The sequence below is a fragment of the Cebus imitator genome, unplaced genomic scaffold, assembly GCF_001604975.1.
Source record: "Cebus imitator isolate Cc_AM_T3 unplaced genomic scaffold, Cebus_imitator-1.0 Scaffold152, whole genome shotgun sequence".
Classification (NCBI taxonomy): domain Eukaryota; kingdom Metazoa; phylum Chordata; class Mammalia; order Primates; family Cebidae; genus Cebus; species Cebus imitator.
Genome location: NW_016107467.1, coordinates 4,136,852 through 4,161,889, shown reverse-complemented (window position 1 = coordinate 4,161,889; position 25,038 = coordinate 4,136,852). Strand labels below are relative to the sequence as shown.

At 33.5% G+C, this 25,038-nt stretch overlaps 1 protein-coding gene across 7 annotated transcripts in view; it reads right to left on the bottom strand.

Annotated features, from left to right (window-relative positions):
- Positions 1–25,038, bottom strand: part of CHL1 (cell adhesion molecule L1 like) — a 203,184-nt gene that overhangs the window by 53,944 nt on the left and 124,202 nt on the right. For 6 of the 7 annotated variants that reach the window (XM_037743769.1, XM_037743768.1, XM_017543321.2 and 3 more), the window contains exons 3-9: positions 24,749–24,854; positions 22,470–22,657; positions 12,547–12,669; positions 10,777–10,947; positions 9,811–9,858; positions 8,046–8,166; positions 1,984–2,168 (exon numbers count right to left, since the gene is read on the bottom strand). In XM_037743769.1, the coding sequence (XP_037599697.1) occupies positions 1,984–2,168; positions 8,046–8,166; positions 9,811–9,858; positions 10,777–10,947; positions 12,547–12,669; positions 22,470–22,657; positions 24,749–24,854 (942 nt within the window). The remainder of the gene's footprint in view (positions 1–1,983; positions 2,169–8,045; positions 8,167–9,810; positions 9,859–10,776; positions 10,948–12,546; positions 12,670–22,469; positions 22,658–24,748; positions 24,855–25,038) is intronic. The other variant, XM_037743770.1, reaches the window with a different exon arrangement.

Below are 25,038 nucleotides of genomic sequence, written 5' to 3'. Positions count from 1 at the left end.
AGTTTTTATTTACTGCTTCCACACTTTAGAAAAAGAAATAAAGACTTCTTAAGCTCAAGATGCTTTTCACTTGCATGGGTAAAGAGAAACTTCAAAAACATACAACTGAAGGTACATTTAATAGTTTCTTACTAAAGAGAGAGGATTGAATGTCCCTCATAAAAACATTATTTACATCTCAATAGTGCTAATAGCTGTTTTATGAGTAGTGAGAACAATTTGTTCAGGAAATCTATATTCCTTTGGAGTCCTATAGTCAACATTTTAAATTGCATAATTAATTTTACATCTTTGATTTCTTTTTTTGCAACCCTTGCAATTCTTTTGAAAGGTTTGGTTTTATAGTCAAGAAAAATGTGACCAGATTGTTAAAATATTCAGCTACCGTAGCTGTGTTCCAGCCATCTGGAAGGGTTTCTAATAGTCAGCAACTTGGAGGAGAAGCTAACAATTAGATATGTCTGGTTCCTGGGAGTGTGTGTGCTAGGGAGGGGAAGAGAGGGTTATAGAAAAATACCCCTGTTGCACGATGTAGCCAAATGACATAGAAACATCAAATGATGACTAAAAATATAGATAAAATAAATCTTTCAAACCCCTTTACTCTGAATTTCTTTGTGAATAATTTAATGTCAGAGGAATATATCACTGTTTGGCATATGTTGATGTTAATGCATAGTATTGGGCTTTCTTCTATATAGGTTTTGCCCTTGTCAAGTCAAAGAAAATTAAATCCTCAACTTTGGTTTTCTATTCTGCCTACCTTAAATATTAATACACCTTACGGTGAAGTCTTGGAAATACAGTGTTATTTCAAATGGGTGAATAAATCAACTATCTTAACATTTACTTGGGAGAGGAATTTGTGTCTGAGTCCTTTTTTTTCCCTATTAATTGAAACAACAGGACATTACTTAGGTGTTCCTTGTGCAAACTGAAGCTTTAAGAGTTGAACTTTATTGGAATATTAATGGGGGCCCTAGAGCAAGAGTCCACTAAATTGTAGTCTAAAAAGAATAATTCCTTTCAACCTTTAAGCTCACACTGCACTAAAAAAGTACAAATGCAGTAATCATTCCATTAATTTGATCAATACAGTCAACTAAACTGTCGATAGAAGGCCTCAATGTGATTGGATACACAGAAAGTAATCTGTATCAATCACATTCAGAGGACTAGACAACCTTCACATCAGCCAACCAGGCACAGCCTCAGTAACTACATTCCACTTTAAATGATGTCATCTTTGCCTACTTATTCCTATAAACGTAACAAATGCCAATAAAATCTTCATTGATCAATATCTCTGAATTTAGAGAGAAAATGACTTGAATATAATATTTTGCACTTTTTGAGAGAATTAATATTATAGCATACAGTCTTTTTTGCCTGTAAGTAACATACTGAATTTATCATCTGAGCCCTAGACATGGATTACAAAAATGTTATATCTAGCAGAGAGCTAACACAACAATTTGCCTGACTCCATTTCTTTGGTGAAGAGACTGGGTACAGAGAGTGAAATGAACGGCTAAGGGCACAGCAAGTTAATTGCGGGATTATGAAGCAAAGTGCAAGCTTTCTTCTAGGCCCATTTGAATACTTTCTTTCATCATAATCCTTACTGCTGCTTTTATGGTTTCATATTGTGAAGTGTACATGCATATTACAATGAAAATCATTTATCATACTATGACAACATAGGAGACTAGCTTTAATGACTATTTGAATAAATCATGTAAATTGTCTGTGTTTAATCCCTAACATGAGATCTTTTCTTGTCATTTGTCCCTTCTGTGTCATTTTGGAGGGTAAATGACAAACCTGCTTAATTGAAGTATAATGTAATTCAGGGCCCACACTACAGTAAAAAGTTGAAATTGTTGACCTGTTTTAACATATATGATTTAGAAGCAAGGCCCACTATATATATAAAGTTCCTTTTTTGAAAAGTAGAAAAATAGACCAACAGGGGGAATGTACCTTCTACTATAACATGAAAATCATGAGTGGCCGTTCCCAAGAAATTGCTGGCTGTGCAGCGATAATTTCCTTTGTCCTCGTAGGAGACATTCTCTATCTTCAAAGTCTTGCCATAATTTTCTTTTGTTTCTCTCCCCTTTGGTAAGTCACCACCAATTTTGTTCCAATCAACCTGGGGAGTTGGCCTGCAAAAAAATAATTAAATAAATAAACAAACATCTTTTAAAAGTGGAAAGTAAAATACAATGAAAACCTCAGGACACATCCTTTATCAAGTTACTTTTACATACGTGCTCATATTCCACTGAATCACATCATCCTTACAAGTGGACAGACATACACACCACCTTCAATGGTGAACACTGGCATTGAAGCAAGTGTATTTCATTGAAAGTTCCTGTAATGGTCTACCTCCTTGGAAATCTTCTCTCTCCTCTATTATAGGGGTTAACTACATATAAGTACTGACTAAGTGTGGCTGGATGAAGGATAAATAACTGGAGTCTACTGAAATATTACCAAGATATTTTCCAAGTGTGAAAATCTCCCTGTGGGTGGTTTGAGGCAGCCAGCGATAATAGCCCTCCTTCCTGTATGTTTGTATAAAACAATAAAGTAGGTCCTAACAGTCAGCAGAGAGAAGTTTCCGCTTTAATCCTATGATGCTGATACCGGAGAATGTGGCTCCTGTGTGAAAGCTAAACATGTTGGTTAGACACACTAACAGCCTATTCTAGGGCAAACTGTAGTCTATAGCACAGATTCTGCCTCCAGGATCACGTTCTCACTCTTGTGGGGAGTAGAGGAAAGGCGGAATGAACGAAATATTCTCCTGCTTAGCGCCTTCAAAAGACTAGCTCACCCAACCTAAACGAACAGGAAAGTGAAGACAAAAAAAACCAGCGTGATAACTTGTTACACACCAATAGGATAACTTTCCCCATCTTAGTAAGGAGGAAATAGGACTGGGGAGTCAAGGCAGCTGCATTTAAGAAAAACCCCTCCTCCTGAAAAACAGACAAGTACAGAAGTCGTATCCTCTGTGACTCATTTGATTTAAAAATTATGTGGAAATTGTAAAGGGTTGATTCTAACTGAAGGATAAATTTTTTTTCTCTTCCCTAGTCAGGATCTGATAGTGAGTAGAATAAACAATTTGGTAATTTTATTGATGCTACTTTTTTCCTCTCCAGATTTCTTCTTCTTATTAATAGCTGTAGGTTACTGGGTACATTCTGACTATGGGAATTATTGTAATCATTACAGTAATGATTTCTGAAGCTTCAAGAAAATTTCTTAAGGTCACTGGAGTAATAAATGATATAGTAAAACTTAATTTTGCCTACTCTAAACTTGTTCTTTTTTCAGTGTGTTCTATTATTTTGTGCTTTTCAGTCATGCCCTTCCTAACTCCATAGTCTTGGAATATACGCTTTCTGTCAAACTGCCCATTAGTTACTAGGTAATACTTGAGCAATTCCTTGAAATCCTGTGTGTCAATATTCTCAAATTATTTGTATTGATAAGTTGTGGTTAAAATAATTCATTTATTTATGGAAAAAATTAGAGGTAAAGATGAAGGCTCTTAAATCTACATTTATTTACTCTTTTCCCTCTTCCTTCAAGGTTCAAGTAGTAACCTGCCTTGTGGTCTGGAATAATTATCATATATTTTACCAGGCTAAGAGTACATGTCACACTTGTATAGGAAACAGTAATGATGCCCGGGCAGACAGTTGTGAGGGTATATTAGCTGTTGGCTTTCTAAGCACACCACCTAACGGGGTGCATAACCCAAGTCTCCTAACTGCTGGCTTTTCACTCCATCTGTCAAAATGACAATTTGCCAAGTTACAGGCTGCTCTGGAACTCAGTTCCCTTAAAACACAAATTTTTCATGAGTCCATCCTTTAATAGAGCAAGCAGCTCACTTTCAGCAAGCTCTCTTGAACTCCCCAGTCTTTGGGTCTTTGAAAACTAGTCTAAATTTCTCATATCATTTCCTTGAAAGAATAAAGTAAAATAACTATCTCTAAATATTTTGTGAAAATGAGATAGAATTTAGTATCACGATAGGTCTGTACCATGGCAAAAATTTCCAGCTCTATTCTTGACAAATTTTTTATACCCCTGCCTTTTTAAAAAAAATTTTAAAGAACATTTACTAACAGCATTTGAGCAATGCTTTGAGAGAAAATATATTGCTTAATACCTTTTTGTACATAAACATACATTATCTCATAATCTCAATTTTTTTTCAGGCCTTTGGCCAACTTTTATTTGTATATTTCTCCGTTTATAAAGTAGTATCTTGTGAAAAAATCATACCTATTTCAAACTTATAAATTTACAAAACAGAAAAAAAAAACATTTTGAGCAGTACAGATGAGTCCACCTATGGCCACTTTATAAGGAAAGAGTGAGTGTGAAGTGGTATAGGAATGTACTTTTTATCTGAAGGTAGGATTCCCTGCCTGCACCTGTCCTGAAGAATAGAAAACTATTTCTCATAATGAGATTCAAAATATCATTTTAACTTTTCCCAATTTCCACTTTACCCACAGAATCTATAGAATCTAAGCCCCTTGATATGAGTATTCCTTTGAAAGTTTTTCTGTTTGAATTAATACTATTAACGTTTTCATTATTATTAACCATTTACTGAAATGTCTACTATAGGCAACTTCTTTAGGTTCAGATGCAGTGCCATTCTTTACCTGCTTGTTTCTTCCTCGTTTAACTGAACCAAACAGTTCATTTTGTTCAAATATTATGGTGAAGTAAGTTCAATTTGAAGATACTTTAGGGTTTGGGGGGCAGACAGGGTAGAATCCCAGCTTCAGCTTATAGTAAGCTTGGATAACTAAGTTTAACTCTCTAGACTTCATTTACCTACCCTGCAAGTGGGAATAACAAAAGCCATGAAATGTGGTGTGGATAAAGTGAACTAATGTATGCAATGTACAAAAAGAGATTAAGCGTTATATTTTCCCTCAAAACACATTTGTTCAAAAGCTGTTAGTATATGTTCCTTAAATTTAAAACAAAGGGAGATAAAAAACATTGGCAAGAATATAGCTGGAAATTCTTGCCAAGATACAGACCTGTCTTGAGATAAATTATATATCACGTTCACCTGACATTAATAATCATTTACTTTATTCTTTCAAGTAAAATGTATTAGACAATTAGACTAGTTTTCAAAGACCCAAATATAATGCTTGACACAAAATAATAGTGCAATATCTTAATTATAATTTTTTTTGTTACTATAAGAGGTTAATGGTTTGAAAACTTCATAAAAAAAGTTTTTTTTTTAAAGGACCCTAAAGAACTTTTTAAAAATGTATCATGTTCTTCTGAAAGAGGACCTAGATCACATAGGAGGATTACCCAACACAAAACCAGTATGAGTAAGAAGAAACTACTTCAGGTGAAAATATTTAGGACAGTGCATCAGGAATTTTCATGTCCTAACAACAACATATATTTTCATCCACTCTATTTTTATATATTCCTTCATGACTCTTCATTTTCTAAAAAGCGCATGAGAGCCTTTCATTACTTTGAAGACATTCTGTGCAGTTGCTAGTCAATACAAGAGATCAATTATGGTATTTGTGGGAAATAAAAAAAAAATTACTGAAAGAATTACCCTGCCCAAAAGGTCAACTCACAATAGTGATGAACTCTGCAATAATTTAATTTCTACCACTATAAATACATACAAATACAACTAGTAAAGCAGGTGGTTGCCATTTTAATTCAAACTCAACGTAAGACTTTCATCTTCTAAAACGATACAGAGACCAAACACTCTGAACAGAATCTGTGTCATAGTACTTCTAACTAATGTATGTAAATACACATTGGGAGTTTAAGACAGACAAGTAACTTTGATATTTTTGGTGAATGAAATAGAAATTTATAAAGCTTAGGGGTTGCAAAACCATTAAAATCTACTCCATTTCTAAACCGGTCATTTAGAATGCACTCTAAATTATGAATGAATATGATTTTTAAAATTTCAAATTCTATTCCACTAACCAGACTCCCCAAAGACCTTAGCTTACAAAGATTATATTTCAAATGAGTAAACTCAGGTGCTAGGAAGATGGAATGCATTTTCCCAAGGTAGTCTCAATGGTAGGACAAGACTGTAAGTTCAGAAGGATAGTAGTAAAAACAGGAAAGGATGTATGATCAAACATTAAATAAGATGGTCCCTGTTCACATGTACTTAACAGTAGTTAATAAACAGAACAATTTTAAGAGGTGACCAAGTGAGGTCCTTTAGGGTTTTCTTGGAGGATTTAAAGGAGTGCATTGCTTTTTCATAAAGAAAGTTCAATTAATTAAATTTTGATGTATAACTCTCTTAAATTACATGGTCTGGACCTCCATGTGTGCAAAGGGCAGTGGATAAAAATAGGTAAGTAGGGCTCCTTGGAACCTGAAAAAGGAGCAGATTTAGTTAAGTAACATAGTAAACAGGAGTGGGGCAAGATGGTATATAGCAGAGAGAGAAAACCAGGCACCAAGAGTGAGGGGCTGACTACCAACAACCTCATGCTTCTTAAACTTAGCTAAGGAGAATGTTGTTGTCAATCCCATCAATTCAAAATATCACAACTTGACAGAGAGACCTAATTTTATGAACCTCAGTTACTGCCTTAAGTCTGTAGAGTGAAGTATAAATTCTTTCTTCCAGACATGTAACAAAAGGATTTATTATTTATTTATTTATTTTAATTAAAATTTTTTTTACATGAGGTCTTGCTCTGTCATCCAGGCTTTAGTGCAATGGCATAATCATAGCTCACTGCAGCCTCAAACTCCTGGGCTCAAGCAATCTTCCTGTTTCAGCTTCTTGAGTGGCTGGGATAATGGTCCAGAGTAGAATATCTGCAGTGCCTGGCAGAATTTATTTTTTTTAAAGAAATATTTTTTTTACAAGAAAAAAGTAACCCCATCAAAAAGTGAGTGAAGGATATGAAGATACTTCTCAAAAGAAGACACTTATGCTGCCAACAACACATGAAAAAAAGCTCATCATCACTGATCATTAGAGAAATACAAATCAAAACCACATTGAGATACCGTCTCACTCCAGTTAGAATAGTGATCATTAAAAAGTCAGGAAACAACAGATGCTGGAGAGGAATAGGAACACTTTTACACTGTTGGTGGGAGTGTAAATTAGTTCAACCATCGTGGAAGACAGTGTGGCAATTTCTCAAAGATCTAAAAGTAGAAATACAATTTGACCCAGCAATCCCACTACTGGCTATATATCCAAAGGATAATAAAATATTCAAAGGATAATAAATCATTATACTATAAAGACACGTGCACACCTATTTATTCATTGTGGCACTGTTTATTGTGCCACTGTGGCACAATAATAAAGTTTATTGTGACACTGTTCACAATAATAAAGACTTGGAACCAACCCAAATGCTCATCAATAACGGACTGGATAAAGAAAATGTGGCTCATATACACCATAGAATACTATGCAGCCATAAAAAATGGTAAGTTCATGCCCTTTGCAGGGACATGGAAACCGTCATTTTCAGCAAACTAACACAAGAAGAGACCTCATTTTCTCGCTCATAAGTGGGTTCTGAACAATGAGAACACAGGGACACAGGGAAGGGAATGTCATGCACTGGTGCCTTTCGGGGGTTGAGGGGCTAGGGGAACGCCAGCATTAGGAGAAATACCTAATGTAGATGATGGGTTGATAGGTGCAGCATACTCCACAGCATGTGTATATCTAAGTAACAAACCTGTGCATTCTGTACATGTACCCCAGAACTTAAAGTATAATAATAAAAAATAAAAATAAGAAAGAAAGCTGTATATTAAAAACAAAACAAAACAAAACAAAAAACAAACAGGTGGCCTGAGCAAAGTATCTGCAGTACCTGGCAGAATATACCTTTTTTTAAGGAAATTATTTTTAAAATGTCTATGCAAGTACAGACTTAACGTGCTTAATGCCTTATTCTTTACAGAACTGGATGGACAAAGTCACAAGTGGGAGTCAAGTTACTCACAAGCCTTCAGCAAAACACTCAAGCAGCAAAGTTTCCCCTTTGAGGATGGTAATTGAAGACTCACTGCCACTCTCAGTGGGAGGCAACAGCAGCCTGGGTTTTCTTTGCTTGATTGAATTTGCTACAAAATAGAAAAGTCAGATTTCTTTCAAATTAATTAAAATTCTTTGACATTGAATCTTTCTTAAAACATAAAATCTGACACATATGAGTGTGTGTGTGTTGTTCATATACACATTTCAACGTATTTCCATTTAAATAGATTCCTCTTCTCTCTTACCATGAAGGATAGGTTGTCCCTCAGATGTTTTTACTGAGTGTAGCATTGCCAAAATTTTATAAATGTTATTAGTTATACCATGTCTTCTAATTCAGAAGGTCAAACAGAAGTCCTTAAATTAAATGAAAGTCTGTGATTTTATATTCTATACTTTAATCATGTCCAGTCATGCGCAATGGCTTTATGTTTATGTTTTTACTTAATTTAAATTGCCTAAGGATTTAATAAGTTTTCTGCTAAAAACAGCTTCCTCACTCCTGCACCCAGAAATTCTCACTGAGGAAGGCTGTAGTAGACAATAGGCATCTGTGAATTTGTCAAGCTCTTTCAGCAACTCTACCTGTTGTCTCAATTCCTTAAAGAAAAAGACTGTTTTAGGAAATGATTAGCAAGCATCCTCACTACTTGCAAACTTAAATGGGTGAATTTTATGCCATGTAGATTTGGCATGAGATGCCATATCTCAATAAAACTGATATATATGAAAAAAAAAGAATGCTTTTCAAATACAGCGGCAAATTAGGAGACTTTCATCTTCAAAGCCACGTAAGCAGTAGACAGTCCTCTATACTTTGTGTTTACTTTTTGCAAAATAACTGTTGAACATGTACTATGTGCAACGAAGTTTTATTGAGTGCTGTGAAGATATAGCACTGTATATGTTTGAGTTGTTAATCTCAAAGGAAATGATGTTGGGGATGAATCAGTCCACCTTAAAACTGAGGGTTCTTCAAAAGGAGTTCACATCCTCCTCCACTGAAGCTGCAAGTATATAAGATTATCTAAGTTATATCACTCGTCCACACTTTATAGAGAATATTTGTTGCAATTATGTAAATGACTCTTATCATTATAGAGAACTAGCCTGCTATACAACTCAGATTTATTCAGGCATTTTCCAGAGAACACAAGTTCTGGTAGAAGTTCTATGGGGGAAAAATTTAATAAAAAGATCACATAGACACATGAGCTTGAAAAATGTTACAAACTCTTTTTTTTTTCTCAGAAAGTCACAATAGCAGTTGCATGTCCAATATTCCAAGAAGTTTTGAAAGAAAAAATATCCACTTAAGCTTCTTAAACCCAGAGTGTTCTCTACTTCTTTTGACAGTTAATCATTTTTTTTTTCTTTGTGCAAAAGTATCAGCCTTATAAACCAGAAGAGATATTTTGGGAGACCCACAATTATTACTCCATTAAATATCCCTATATATCTATTCATTGTATTATATATATGTATTTCATTATATTATATATAATATAATTTATATAATATAATTTATATTTATATTATATAAATTTATATAGTTATATAAATTTATAAAGATCACTCACTTTGCATATATTTAATAGAAGCCCCTATGTTAAGATGTTTTCCTTAGTATCAGTATTATAATAAACTTATGAGGATATAAAAATAATTCAAAATCTGAGATGATAATGAGGTATAAACAAATGCCAACACTCCCCATGGGTTCAACTTACCCTTGGAACCAATTTCTGTGGATGAACTTGAGTCATTAGCATGCTTTACTGAAACAAAAAAAATAAATGGAAGGAAAAACAAATATAATGGTGGATGCTGATATCAATAAAGAATGAAAAGTCAGAGTTTTGTCTTAGAAAAATTACAAATGACGTAGAACTATGCTTCACTAGAACACTACCTTTGGGGATACAGTTTTACATAGAAAAAAATTACAGTGAGTTTAATCTTGAATTACTGCAGAGGAATCCAGGTGGAGAAGATTCAAGTTATAGCTCCATTAAAGAGAATTGAGGCTACCAAAAGAATGTTATAGTGAAGCCCTGGCATGGCATATCTACACATAAAAATGAAAAAAATCATGGACTAAATTAAACGATAAAATGGTAATGCCAATATTCAACTATATCAGGGTCAATTATTCAGTCAGCAAACTGTTGGGGATTATCTCTTCCCTTTGAATCTCACGGTTCTTCCTCCCTCTAATTACTTTTCCCATTTGGGAATCCAGACTGGCATCTGCAGATCGAGTAGGGAAAGGAGCAATTCCAGTAAGTTTGCCAATTTGGTGATAAAAATTCTTTTCGCTTTTGCCTCTGTTGTTTTCTCCCCCATTTTCATTCTGCCAGTTTATCCAAGATCACAATGAATCAATGCTGAAGATTAGCCTAGAAAACACTGGAATTTCATCACATATTTTGCCCACTGAGTATGACTAGATCCTGCAGACGTCAGGTGAAATACATTTGTCCTGTGAATTGAGATTTGATTTTCTGGCTGTAAGAGACAGAGCTACTGTGGATCGGCAGCTGCAGATGTCTATTTCATCTGGAAGAAGTCTCTAGAGTTGAACTGAACAATGGAGGAAAATATCAACCCAGCTATAAATGGCTTCAGCCAGAAGGAAATTACAGACAAATTTTCATTCGGCATACATGATGAAACAATAAATTATTTGGACTTACAACTGTTAACTGTTAGTTTCATTGGCATTTTCTGTACAATAGTCCTTAATCTTGGAAATGCAGCAAAGCAACAGTAATCATTCCGACTGTCTTTTTCTTCCACGTTTGCGAAGTATAGATCTCCCTTTTGGCTCATGTATACTCTTTCATCTTGTTCGATGTGTTCCAATTCTAAAAAGACATTTCTTGCCATTGAAAAGGTGTCCCTTATTGTGCCCCATCTTCTTTTTTCATTTTATTTTCTTTTACATTATTATTTCATTTAATTTTTCTTATTTGCGCTTCTAATTCCTCTCAAGTCTGATCTTACTACAGGGACAATGAGCAAAAAGGAAAACAAACAAACAAAAAACAGCCACAAAACCCCTGGGAGCATACTTTTTACCATTAACCAAAGAAGGCTACTGGTAGACAAACAGTGGTACTCTGTTTTACAGGGATAAAGGCCCCATAGGATCATGGGGTGTCCCTTATGCTATTCTGAGGTGCAGGATCCGAGAAATAAAGAGACAGGACACAGAAGTACAAAGAAAGCACAGCTGGGCTCAGAGGGGTGGGGCATGCCACCTATAAGCTGAGACAGGCGAGGCCCTGAATGTCCAGAAGCATCTGTATGTATTGGGTATAGGTTAGAGGGCAGGGTAGTGAGTGAAGTCATCTTTAAGGATAGTGATAGGGTTGTGAGCAATAAAACAAGGGATCCACCTCCATTAGATCACCTAGGCTAGGAGGTAGAAAGTGTGCAGCAAGGGGTCCACCTCCATTAGGTCATTGAGGCAAGGAGGTGGGCCCTGTGCAGTAAGGGGTCCACCCCCATTACGTCACCGAGGTATGGAGGTTTATATAAAGGGAAATAACTGAGTAGTAACACTATAAACTGAGATATTCTTCAAGCCCTAATTTTATAAACTAATATATGATTATATATAAAGGATAATATAAAAGGAAATAACTGAGTAGTAACGCTATAAACTGAGATATTCTTTAGGCACTAATTGTGCCAGGATTCTGCTTAGCTCTCCTTCCTTGGTGCCTATATGGGGGGTTACCCACACTGTTTACCATCTCGGTCTCTACCTCTGCTCTATCAGTCTGCATTGGTTAAACTGAAAACTGGTCAATGCACTAATTATTATTTGTATTTTCTGAGATCACATTTATTTAAAACATGATTTTAAAAGAAAAAAAAGCTCTTCAGTAGTTTGATCTGTGATATTAATCTCACTGTTCTGGATGCAGTCTGAAAGGTTCTATGGGAACTGAAGGCTGGAACAACTGGCTGTACCCAAGAGTAGCTTTATTTGCTTTCTTTTGAGAGCTGTACAAATAGCATTGTTCTCAATGGTTCACAATGAGAAAACATGTAGGGAGCACTGTTAAGGCATATGCTAGCAGTAGACCTTGCAAGGCTAGAATTTCAGACCAGAGTCAGTAAAGCTTTTGGAAAATTAAGCACAAAGTTAATACCAATTTCTCAGTGGGTCACTGCATTTAGCAGATAGAACATTACTAAAGCAGAAAGATGAAGCTAGCAACACAGACACATGGCATCCTCAGCTATCACATGATCTATATTCCAAAGACAAGTACACTGTTTAAAACAGAGAAAGTGTTTTCTTCATATACAAACTTCATCATATCAGTAGCCTCTCCTCTTCAAATATGAAAATAATTAAGAGATCTTTATTTTCATTTTGGATTCATTATGTTATTGATACGATGGATAAAATGAAAATGTCCCCCTTTTTGATGGAACAGAGCATTACTTACCAATATTCATCCAATAAATGTGTAAAGGTGGGAGGCCTTTGGGAGGATTGCATGGGAGGACAATTGGATCTCCCTCCTCCACTTCAAGAGGGTCAATATTTTCTTTTGGGAATTTTGGAACACCTGGTATAAAAAAATCATTTTAATGTGTTATTTTAAAATTAACTTTGACTATAACAATAAATATCTTCATGCATTCTTTTCTTCAAAATTGAGCAATTTTAATAAATTCTGTGCCACAGATCCTGGTTCTTACACCTGCTCTCCAGAGATAAATACTATTAAGAAACTGGTGTGCATCTTTACACAATTTTAAAAATATTTCTGCCTTTTGAAATCCCAGACAATAATGTTTTTCTTATATGACAGCAATAAGGCAATAATATACAGAGATACAAATCCAGAATCACAGGATTTGCATGCTTTAGCTTTGACAGACGTGAAATCTTTTTTTCCAAACACTGATTTCACTTTGGGCAGTTAAATATTCTCTATCTCTTGCTTTATTGGGAAAGTCTTGAATGTGATTGGCAAATATTCCACTCAGACCATTAACTACACTAAATAAAAAATTCAAAGCCCATATGGAGAAAATGGTAAGAATGCAATGAAAAGCCAAATTTGACCACTTTAAGTTGCAAAAAGAGCCATCCACATTGAAATTACTCCCAGTAAGTAAAAACTTAAATGAAATGGAATTGATGTAGGACATAAGACTTGCCAATATTTCAATCTATTGTTTCCTCCCCACACTGGCATCAATTTCTTAAAAAATCAATGCAGTTATAATCAGAATATAAGTCAGAATTGTGCAGAATTTGAAATCCAACACCAAAGTTTAATATTTCTATGAAAGCATTGATATTTATAAGGATATTCAAAATGTATTCTGCCTGAACATTATATTGATCCCTTTCAACTTTTGTTGGGGGAATTTGCATTAGAGAATTACACAGGCTTTTGTGGAGGAGACAGATGTTAGGAAGGTGTTTGTAACAGTCCCAACTTGATGGAATTCATTAGGAGGTATTCTATTTTTATATTTCATTCTTAAATTGTGAGTCATAGTCGATTTCCATTGTTCTTAGAAATCTAAAGGTTTACTCATTTACTGTAAAATTTTTTCTTTAGAAGCTTTGTGCTTTCTATATATTTGTCCTACAGCCCCTCAACCCCCACCCGTGCCTTTAGAGGTTGAGGGAATTTGCTGACATTACTCTTATGGATGCACCAGCTGGTTACAGTGAATTGCTTTTTGTCTAAATTCAAGAACCTTTCAAAGCTTAACATTGCAGGGGGCAGTGTTGTTATTACATTGCCTTTGCAATTTCAGAAGGCAGATTTTGGTTCTCTTTATACATTTAGCCATGTGACAGTCCTTTAGTGGATTCCCTCCTGCTCAACTCATTCTATGAGATTTCTTTTAGAAAGTCTCTGGAAACATTTTTCAAATAGCAACCATCTTTGAATCACATTTTTGTTATAGGTAGCATGAAATTTCCCTCAAATGTCAAGAAAGTATGCTTAGTACATTCACTACATTAAGAGCTTGTAGATAAAATATCATGCCAGCTATTTGGTAAAGTCTCAGCTTTGACTGACAGCAAATGTTATGGAAAACATTTTGGTTGTTTGGAAAGTATACCTTATATACATAAGGCATAGTAATATACAAAATGTTTATATACCCAGGTCTCCAAATTCAAACCATTTGTTTAGTTTTATTTGCTATAACTTAAGCCCAGTAAACACTGGCATTGAAGTTCATGGTGCTGTTGAGTAGCTGGTGAATCTATTTATTCTCAGGTGCAAGGGGCAGCAGAGGAAGTAAAATATGGATAAGAAAATGGAAAGGGCATGTAACCCACTTCCATAACAAGCAAACTATACAGTGCCTAATATGAATACACAGTTCACTGGATAATATCTATTCTAAAGTAGTTAATTAATAAGATGTATAAATCACTAATTGGAGAGCTGCTCCCTGAGAACATTCAAAAAAATCTAGCAATTCGAACATACAGTACTGCCAGTGAAGCATTGTTCATTCTTGCATTAATTAAATCTATATTATACAATTCTAATTCTGAAAATGTAAATTTGTGATTCAACTGGCTTCAAAGCACCAACAATAAAAAAGAAATGACAATTTATTACTCTACCAAAACCTTTATCACATGCCATAAATCTTCAGAACAGCTTTTAACTAAATATGGAATCAATATTGGAAAACAGGGATGTATACGTACACAACAATTAATTTAAGGTTTTGGAAGACATATAAAAGACATTAATTTTGCAGGACTGTTTTGTGTCTTATCCTTTGACTTTGAAACTATTCTGAGTTTGATGCCGTGATAAAAAGTGAAAATTTTAACATTAACAGATAAATGTGAAATTTAATGACTATAACACAACAGAAGACATGAAGTCTACCTTAATTCAAATAAAGAGATGACTCCATTTAAAAATAACTCCAACCAGTGGCATTTACTGTGTTTATCTGGTGATAAACATTAGCATTTTTGAGTTTGGATAACTGTAATACTTTTAAAAGTAAATTAAAAACAATAATTGCTTTTGTATATGAGGCAACTACACTCCTTTATCTTGCCAATATATTTCACATGGATACTTCATGACATCAAAACCAAAATCACTTTACTTTGTCTCAAGACTGGACTTGATCCTGAATGGCATCTCTGCAAAGGGATCAGAGTCAACTTGCATGTAACAGTCTACCTAAGCAGAACTTTAAGAATGTTTGGAAATCCCATTATAACCAAGTCTAGATGAGATCAATTTCCTTTCTATATAATGCCACTATTAATCTATTTACATCAGTGAAGGAAGCATATCACAGCATCATCTTTTCAATCTTCTCCAACAGGCTTTCACATTTATTATTCAGTGTCATAGACAGATTTCTAACAACAACTAACTCCAAGGTTACAAGTGACATTCAAATATATTCATATCTAGGTTCTTGAAAACTTCCCCAGTTAAAATCTATCATGGAAAACCTTTCCTACAGACAAATTAGCTGCACATGAGTCTTAATACCATAACTATCAAGGCACAACCAACTTGCAAATACAAAATTTGCAGGAGCTCTATGACTTGAGGTGCTGTCAATGAGTTTTGAAAACTCATCATCCCAATTATTTCAATGTAATGTACAGAAGAATAACATCTTCATTCCTGAAATAAAGAAGACATCTGAAAACAGAATTTATATTTATAGGATATTCAAAGGATAAAACTAGGTTCTAGCCTAGGCACTAGAAAACTAACTGGTTACAAAGATTCAGACCAATATCTTTAACTTTCTTTATCTCATTTGTTTTCCTTTGGCATCTGAGAATCTTTTGAATTCATCTCTTTGGACTCCTCAAATACCTCACCAGGGTAGAAGCTTGTTAAGGATAGTGATATAATAAAACCTAAGCTGTGTAATCGCATCATGCCAACATGCTTAATAGTGAAGAATAGTAGTGAAACGGCATCAGGGAAATTTAACTAAATACAATTCATGCTAACTCACCACTTTGATGAAGAAACCGCTGGCATCTAAACCACTACCATGTTACACAACACTACAGATTATCTTTCTCTGGCACTCAAGGAATAAAATGGAGATTTCCTTATATTTTCCTATTTCTAGATGATTCTGGTACTCTACTATCAAGGTATTTTCAACAAAGAAGTTCAATGTCTTTTTGCTCATCTATAGGATGCGTTACCTGAGTCATCAAAGTATAGGCAACACATGTAGCATCAGGTTATCCATAAACACTGAAGTCAGCTTCTTGGGCCTGAGTCCTGGCTTCATCTCTTTCTATGTGATCTTTGAATCTGCTACTTAACATGTTTCAGTGTCTTTATTCATAAATGGGAAATGTAATAACACCTAACTAATTTGATTTATGTTGAAATGTAAATATGTCATGTAAATTGATTAAAATAGGACCAAGCACTTAAAAATTACTCAATACATATTGGCTACTCCTCAAATACCTTCACTTTGCATGGTACAGCCAAATGCATAGAGACAAGATGGGTAAAAGGACAGATAATTTCATTCTACTGCTGCTCCTGATTTTCTCTATAGCCTGCATCTTAACAACTTCTGTGATTTTGTGCAATTATTTGAATTACCTTTTCAGAGAAGATGGAAAGACAGAGGGAAGGAAATCTGTGCATTTCTGTAGAACCTATGATTTGTTTATTGAATTATTTCCCCTTTTTACATCATTGGACGAATCTTCCTATACCAAAAAGCTTTATCTATTTCGACTTGGCACTCTGTTTATAGGACTGGCCTGGTGAGCTTTTGAGTGCTGTACATTTCACTTGAATATGCTTGGCAAATTGCTCACAGTCTGCCATCATTGTCACAAATGCATGCTACTGAGTGCACATACTTTATCACCCCTAACTCCAGTTTCCGTCAGTAAAGAGATTTAATTGATTCCCATTTCCTGCAGAGTACCCCATTAATCCACTTAGGACTACAGAGAAATAACACTACCTTTCAGTCTATGAGCTCATAATGAATTCATGCTAAGGAAGGACACCCAATTCAGCCCATTTCATTCTAGGCATTCATATACTTTGGTGAATCAGAGTAAAATCCTTGAACTTAATTAAACCTTTAGAATTCAAAGTTGCACTCTTAATTGAACAAATTGATCTGTTTTGGCTGTCGGTTTGCACTTATTAGTAGGAGAACTTAGCATAGATTACAACACCCAGGTTTCCTACCTCCCAAATCAGAGTGGTAAAAAGCCAGGCTTTATCTTAAGGAAATTGTCCCGAGGTATCTGAGGCAGTTATATATAACAAATGTAGAAACCTAGAACATGAGTATTTCTAATTAGTTTTCATTAAATTATTATGTAGAAGATTGATCCTTGTCTGCTATTTCTTAGACTATTTTAATAGTGTGTGCAAATTGCAATGTTACTTTTATTCATTCTTTTATTCTTCAGCTTATCAACTAATAAATCAAATAAAGTATAATATGTATTCTTGTGACAACTATCAGGCGATTTAGAATAGGAACAATATGATAGGCTGGTATTTTCTCATTTTTAAGGGTCTTAATTAATACATATGACAATAGATAGACTGTCCCAAACAGTACACAACTAAATGCTTTAAAAACCCCAGGGAATTTGCAGCAGCACTATTTATAATAGCTCAAAATGGAAATAATTCAAATGTTCATCATCTGGTAGATGGGTTAACAATAAATGATATCCACATAGTGAAATACTATTCAGCAATATAGAGGAACAAACTACTGATATATGCTAAAACATGGATGAACCTCCAAAACATGCTAAATGAAAGAAGACATATGAAAAAGACCATGTACATGATTCCATTTTTATGAAATGTCCATAAAAGTATATTTAAAGATGCAGAAAGTCAATTGTGGTTGCCTAAGTCCTGGAGGTAAGAACAGAGAGTGACTGCAGATGGGCACAAGAAATCTTTTTGTGATAATGACAATGTTTTCATACTGTATTATAGTAACATTTCACTAAAAAAATTACTAAAAAAGTCATTGGCCTGGCATAGTGGCATGTGGCAATAATCCCAGCTATTCAGGAGGCTGAAGCAGGAAGATCACCTGAGGCCGGGAGGTTGAGCCCAGCATGGGCAACACAGCAAGACCCTATCTCTAAGATAAATAAATAAATAAATAGAAAATTATAAAAATCATTAATTATACACTTAAAACATGTAAAATTTATGATATGTAAATGATACTTCAAAAAAGTTAATAGCTGGACGTGGTGGTACACGCCTGTAGTCCCAGCTACTGGGGAGGCTGAGGTGGGAGGATTGCTAGAGCCTAGGAGGATGAGGCTTCAGTGAGTTGTGTTTATGCCTATGCACTCTAGGCTGGGCAACACAGGAATATCCTGTCTCTAAACAAAAACAAACAAAACAGTTGTTTAAAAACTCAGAAAAAAAAAATAATCGACGCTGGAATAGGCTAGGAATGCTAAGTGGAGAAATCTGATCTGTGTGCTGAAGGGTGAGTAGTATTCAACAGCCAAGTTAGGATTATTTATATTATCATTTTAATTTTACTGATAGTTAGATAATGAAGGCAAGAAAATAGTTCCCATCCTTTCCAGATCAATCACCATATGCATGCACAGGATGTACATTTCATGAGGACAGTCTTTGATTTTATTCACTGTTAAATCCAAAATTATTAGAAAGTGGCTGGTGTATTATGGGAGTTTCAGAAAGATTGTTGAATAATTCACTGACAAAATCCCTAGGCTACGTCTTGGATAACACATTTAATTAAATAGTATTCCTTGTATATAAAAGTGGTACATTCTGTTTGGTTGTTGTTGTTTTTCTTTCACTCTTTCCCTAGAAAACTTAACTGCAATGTTGTGGAAAATACAAAACTGAACATTGTATACAAAGGTTTCTGTTTGTTAACAGGGGATTGGGAAATAGAAACTCTAACATTTAAAACACCAAGTTTCTATCAATAAATGAGAAGAATCAATTCTCTAGCATTTAAGAGAAGAATCAATTAAAGACTATAGGAAGCTTTAAATTGTCTCTGATTTATAAACTCCTAAGGATTAGCTTGGGTTACTATTCAATATTTAGACGGTTGCAGAAAGCTGTCAGATGATGAAGTAATTTCAGGAAAGGCTAGAAATGATGCATAAGAAACCTAATTTATTTTGCTTTTTTCTGCAGCAGCAGCAAAAATAAAACAAAACAACAATAACAAAAAAACAGAGCAATTATCTAGTAACATAGCTCAGATCTAACTCCCATCTCATTTCTTAATACAATACTCTCATATTCTTGTCAGAATTATCCTTGCATTGTTCATGTCTTCACTTGGTCTGCATAGATAATGAGATTAAAAAAAGATTTTGAAATCCTTTAATTGTAGAATCTTAAATGAAATTCTGCCATTCCTTTCTCTGCAATAGATCTAGCTGCTGCCTTTTCCTTTGTGTCTCCATAGCAACCACTAGAATTTAGGTGAGGGATCACCCTCATGACTTGCCTCCTGCAACAGATACTTAATCTGTCTCTTTCTCTAGTCTTAACCTATTTCAGTTAACTATAAAAATATAATATATAGTTTCACAATTATCAACCACAGTTTTCATGGCAATATCTTCAGATCCAGAATTCACAGACATTTACTACTGAACGTCAATTCAAATCCTAGCTCCTAAGGATAATTTCCAGGTTGACATGTCACTGCTCTGATGCTAAAATATCTCAGTAACTCAGAGATGCCCACTTGAGAGAAATCCATGCTAACATGCTAATTCTGTCAACTGTTTTTATATATGTGAGTGTTTGTTTCTGGGTTGACTATGCTATTCTGATTTGTGTAACCCTGCACAAAGCCATAATGGCTTAATTGAAGTGTTATGCTGACTCTTGATTTCTGAAAAGAAGTTCCTATGACTTGTTATTCTTCAAGAGTTTCTACTAAATTTTCTCCTTTGTTCCTCAAATATATTTTTGAATCAGCTGGTCACATTTCACAAACAGAGAAACAAAAACCAAACTATTGGCAATCTGATTTCAATTCTGTATATCAATCCATTAAGAATGAGCATTTTAACTGTATTTGTTCTTCCAATAAATTGATAGTTTACTTATTTTCTATTTATCTAGATCTTTTTTATGTTTTTTAGTAAATATGAATACTTTCATGACAAAGATTACATATCACTTTTTTGAATTTATCTTCTGCTTTTATATTATTTTCTCCTTTCACTATAGTTTATTCTTCTGCCTTAAATTAGCTCATTGATTTTTATCCTAAAATTATGTTACATAATAAGCTGAGATCATCAACTTTCATCCTTTATGCTTTTCTAATATGTCTTTAAAATGATAAAGATCCCTCTAAATAATGCATTTACTGTATCAAATATGTTTTATTATATAGAATTTTCATTGTCTTCACTTCAAAATAGATCCTGTCTTTCCTTGTCATTTCTTACTTGACCAGAGACTCACTTAGAAATATATTTAACAACTTTCAAAGATATGTTTTTTAAGTTTTCTATTTATTATCTATTTCTAACTTAATTCCATTTTGATATTTTCCTTATAGGCCAATATATCCTCAAATATAACCTTTTACCATGTCTGTATGAAAAAAATCATTTTGTGGTTTTAGTTATAATAGTCTATACATTTTCATTAGCTGGAGCTTGTGATTGGACTCTTTAAATCCCATGTGCTTACTGATGTTTTTCTCTGCTTGAGTTAGCAAATAATGAAAAGGATACGTTCATATCTCCTTATTATGGTAAATATGTCTATTTCTCTTTATAGTTCCATTTTGGCTTCATGCATTTTAATATTATATATGTCTAGCAAATTAATCTTCATGAAGGCTTTTAAAGTCTATTTTGACTGATATTAATATGGCCATACTTAGCTTTCTTTTGGAAAACATGTATCTGGGATACTTTTTCCATCTTTTTAATTTCAACAATTCTGTATTTTTATGGTTGAGATAAACGTATTGTAAAAAGTTTATAGCTTTTTTTTTTAAAACTCAGAGCATTTATTCTATTTACTTTTATCTTTGATTTGTGATACATTTGAATTTATTTTTGTCTCTTTTTCTTTCTTCTTTTCTTACTTTTTCTTTTTCTCTACTTCTTATATTTTTTCTCCCCCTCCCATCAACCACATACTGTGATAAAACTTTTTTCCTATAATTTTAGTGTAAATATTCTATTAATTTTAAGATATACACTTTATTTCTGAGTCTAAAATTGATCTACATTCTCTCCTCTAGAATTATATGAGGACATTAGAACAATTTAAATACAATGCCCTCTCTGCACTTTTGGGTTAAATATTCTTCAACATCTGTTTTTCTGAAGTTTCTGGACATTCTGCAACCTCACAATCAACTGTTCATATTTTGCAAGGCTTAGAACTTTCTTTGAAATACTTTCTTGTCTAGGGCTCTGAAAGAAGAAATTGCTGAATAGAAGCTAGCTGATGGTTTTAGACTACGATGTACTCTATAAAGCCTTTCGCTAAAATTGTGTCATGGTGGATATCTTAAGAACAGGAGAAAACATGATCAAATATAAAAGGTGGTCATGGATATCCCATGAACATTGGCAAAATATGCTACCAATAAAGTAAACTACTTTGGGGGACAATTACTGATAAATACACACCTATATGACAGCAAAATGCCTTACAGTTTTACATCATTTTTATTTGTGGTTGACATTAGCTATAGCTGGTTCTCCTCTCTTAATGAGCATCGTATTATTGATGGTAGGTGGGACTCTGCAACTTGCTTTCCCCTATCTAACAAAATATGAGTGGGAGTTGCCTGTGTAGCTTCTTGTCAGAAGCATTTAAGAGCCTGTATACAGTTTTTCATGCTCCTGTCCCAAATTCTTTGACCAAAATGGCATGTTTCACAGAATGATGATGTTTCCTTTAGCTGAGATCAGCGAGAAGGCTACATAGAAAACAGTTGCCCTGAAGAGTTGCCAGGCCCATAGAAAATTGCTTTATCAAAAAATAAACTTGTGTTTACACAGGGGCTTTGGGATTATCTATTACTTCATGGAATTTAGATGAATTTAACTAATAATGTGTTTATTTCTCATCGTATGAGGCAAAGCAGGTATTATATTTTTCCACGTTAGATAAAAGGTTACTGAAACACAGCAAAATTATGTGGCTTTCTAAGGTCATCCAATTTGAAGTGTCAAGACCTGAAGGAAAATTTTCCTTATAAATGAAATATAAGACACCTATAAGTTGATTTAATTAAGAATTGCTTTAGTTCATTGGAACCCAATATAACTCCTATTTAACACATCACCAAAACATTTGTAAAATGAAATTCCCGTTATCATACTTACTTGGAACTATAAATTCTATTTCTTCTGACATAGCAATTCCCAGTTTATTAGAAGCAAAGCAGCGATATTTTCCTTGAAAGTGAGATATGTGCCCCTCATTTGGGATTCTGAAAGTTCCTGAATTGTTAGATGTAATTATCCGAGGGTCAGTGAAGTAAAAAGGGTTGTCATCCTTAGTCCACGTAAATCTAAAAAATAAAACTAAACTTAATAATCCTGAAAGATAATAACATATTTTTACAGTATTTATTAGCAACTGCATAAAAAATGACAAAACTAAGACACTTTATGGTAATAAGTATACACTTAATGGACTATAACAGGATATAAATAAGGGTCTCAGAAGAATCTGAGAAATATTACTATCCATAAAATAGCTTGACAAATGATAGGATTAAAATGGAAAGTACCTTTTGCTTTCTTTAATTTAAAAACAAATTTTCAATTAGAAAGGTAATGCAGTATTATTATTAATATTATGGAAATTACAAGAAACACATATAATTTCTGTTCATGTAAATATATATATGTGTAAGGACCTCACTAAAAATCCCAAAACACACAAGCCCAGTATTATTACACTTGATAATATTTCCTATTAGTATTTTTAGAATTTTGTCACATGTTTGAGACCACACTGAATATATAATTTGGCCAATTGAATTTTTCCATTATTGTAATGATACCAAAGTCAATTTTCACAGCTACATTATCTTCTGTCATATAGTTACTATTTTAGTTACTTATAACCATTTCAATGTTTATCCTTTTATGAAAATATTGTAAGAAACAACTCGATGTTTATTCTTTGTACTTGTCCAAATATTTCTTTATGCCAATTCCTTAGAAATGAAATCAATAAATCAATAATTAAAAGATTTTTATGGTATTTGATAAATGTTGCAAAATTACATTATAGAAAGAAAATGTGCACAAATTCCCACCCCAGTATACTAGAGTGTCAGTTCTACGATAATGACATTAAAAAGTCTCTTTAAATCTTTATCAGTCTGATAGACAAATAATGACTTCTCAGTTAGATTGTATTCAGCATCGTATACTAGAATTATCCATGTAAATTTGGGTATATTTCAGGACACCATATTCTTAGACTAATCTAAGTAATTATTCTCCCAATAGGAATAACAAACCTTCATGAACATGTATTTTCATTAGGAGTAGGCCTGCCCAGCCACCCTCCTGACTTATTTTACTTCTCTCTGTGTGTTTTATATTTCACTGGTGACAAGTGTATGGTATTATTTTTTGACATAATAATTCAGTTAATTAATGTTAACATATCATTATATTCATCAGTATATTCATACTGATTGAATAAATTATCCTATATTCCTTTGTAATTCTATCCAGATTTACATGTATTGTTTGAATATATTCCATTTTATTAAATACAGAAATAATTATAATTTAGCATATTAATGGGTCACTAATAATATTAATTATGAAATTATCAAGAAATAATAGTCATGATACAATTAAAAACCAGCAATTTTCATTAAATATGTGTATTCTTAATGAATATAATATAATCATGCAGATTAATAAAAGTAGGTAGGTTTGTTTTCCACTTTAGAATCACGTAGAATTTTAATATTGGGAATTCTTCCCATAGTCTCTCCCTTCTCACTTCCAATAAATCCACATTTTTTCCTCCTCACACAGAAGGCATTTTGAAAAGTTCATCAGTGATTATGATCACCTAGAATAACAATTATTTAATTACAAAATAAGATAATACCAGATAGTAGTACATCATGCAAATGGTATTCTGCCACCTGAGATGACAATATTTCTATGACAACTTAAAAAAATCAAGTAACAACCTATTCACAGAATAAGATGTTTAAATTTAAAGACATACAATTATAAATATGTATAGAATGATATTTAAAAATGTGTTAATTTTGACTTAATAAGTGCTACATTTTACTAAGTAGAATAAATAATCGTCTAGTTTTTAGCTACCTTTTTTATTTGTAGATTAAGAGATTGTAGAGTATTTCTGCTGTACCAAAGACTACTCTAAATATGTTATATAAGACCTCTTAGTTTATGGTCAAAATAAATTCAACTGGCAGAAGATGATATGTAAAATAACCAAACTTTATTTTTGTTTGCATGTATATTATTTTTTTGTAAACCCTTAGCTTCAAACATGTGTAGATTTATAGTTCAACAAGTTTTTGATGGTAAAAGTAAAGAACAGTATAAAGAACAGTACACATTTAAAGAATCATTTAATTTGAAAGAATACTCACGTTGGTTCTGGATTCCCTTTAGCTTCACATTCAATTTGAAAATACTCATCGAAGGGAAAGGCAACTTGGACTTTTGACTGTTTTATGATTGTTGGCACCTGTTGAACTAAATATTAAAATATGTACTTAAAAACACACACTCTTCAAACACTGGGCAAAGTTAATTTATAACACAAGCACTTTAAACCTCTTTTGTACACTGGTAAGTGAAAGGATGATACGAAAGTGAAAATAATAGACTAAGTCTCACTCTCTCTTTGCAACATGTACTTACTTGTAAGGAATACACT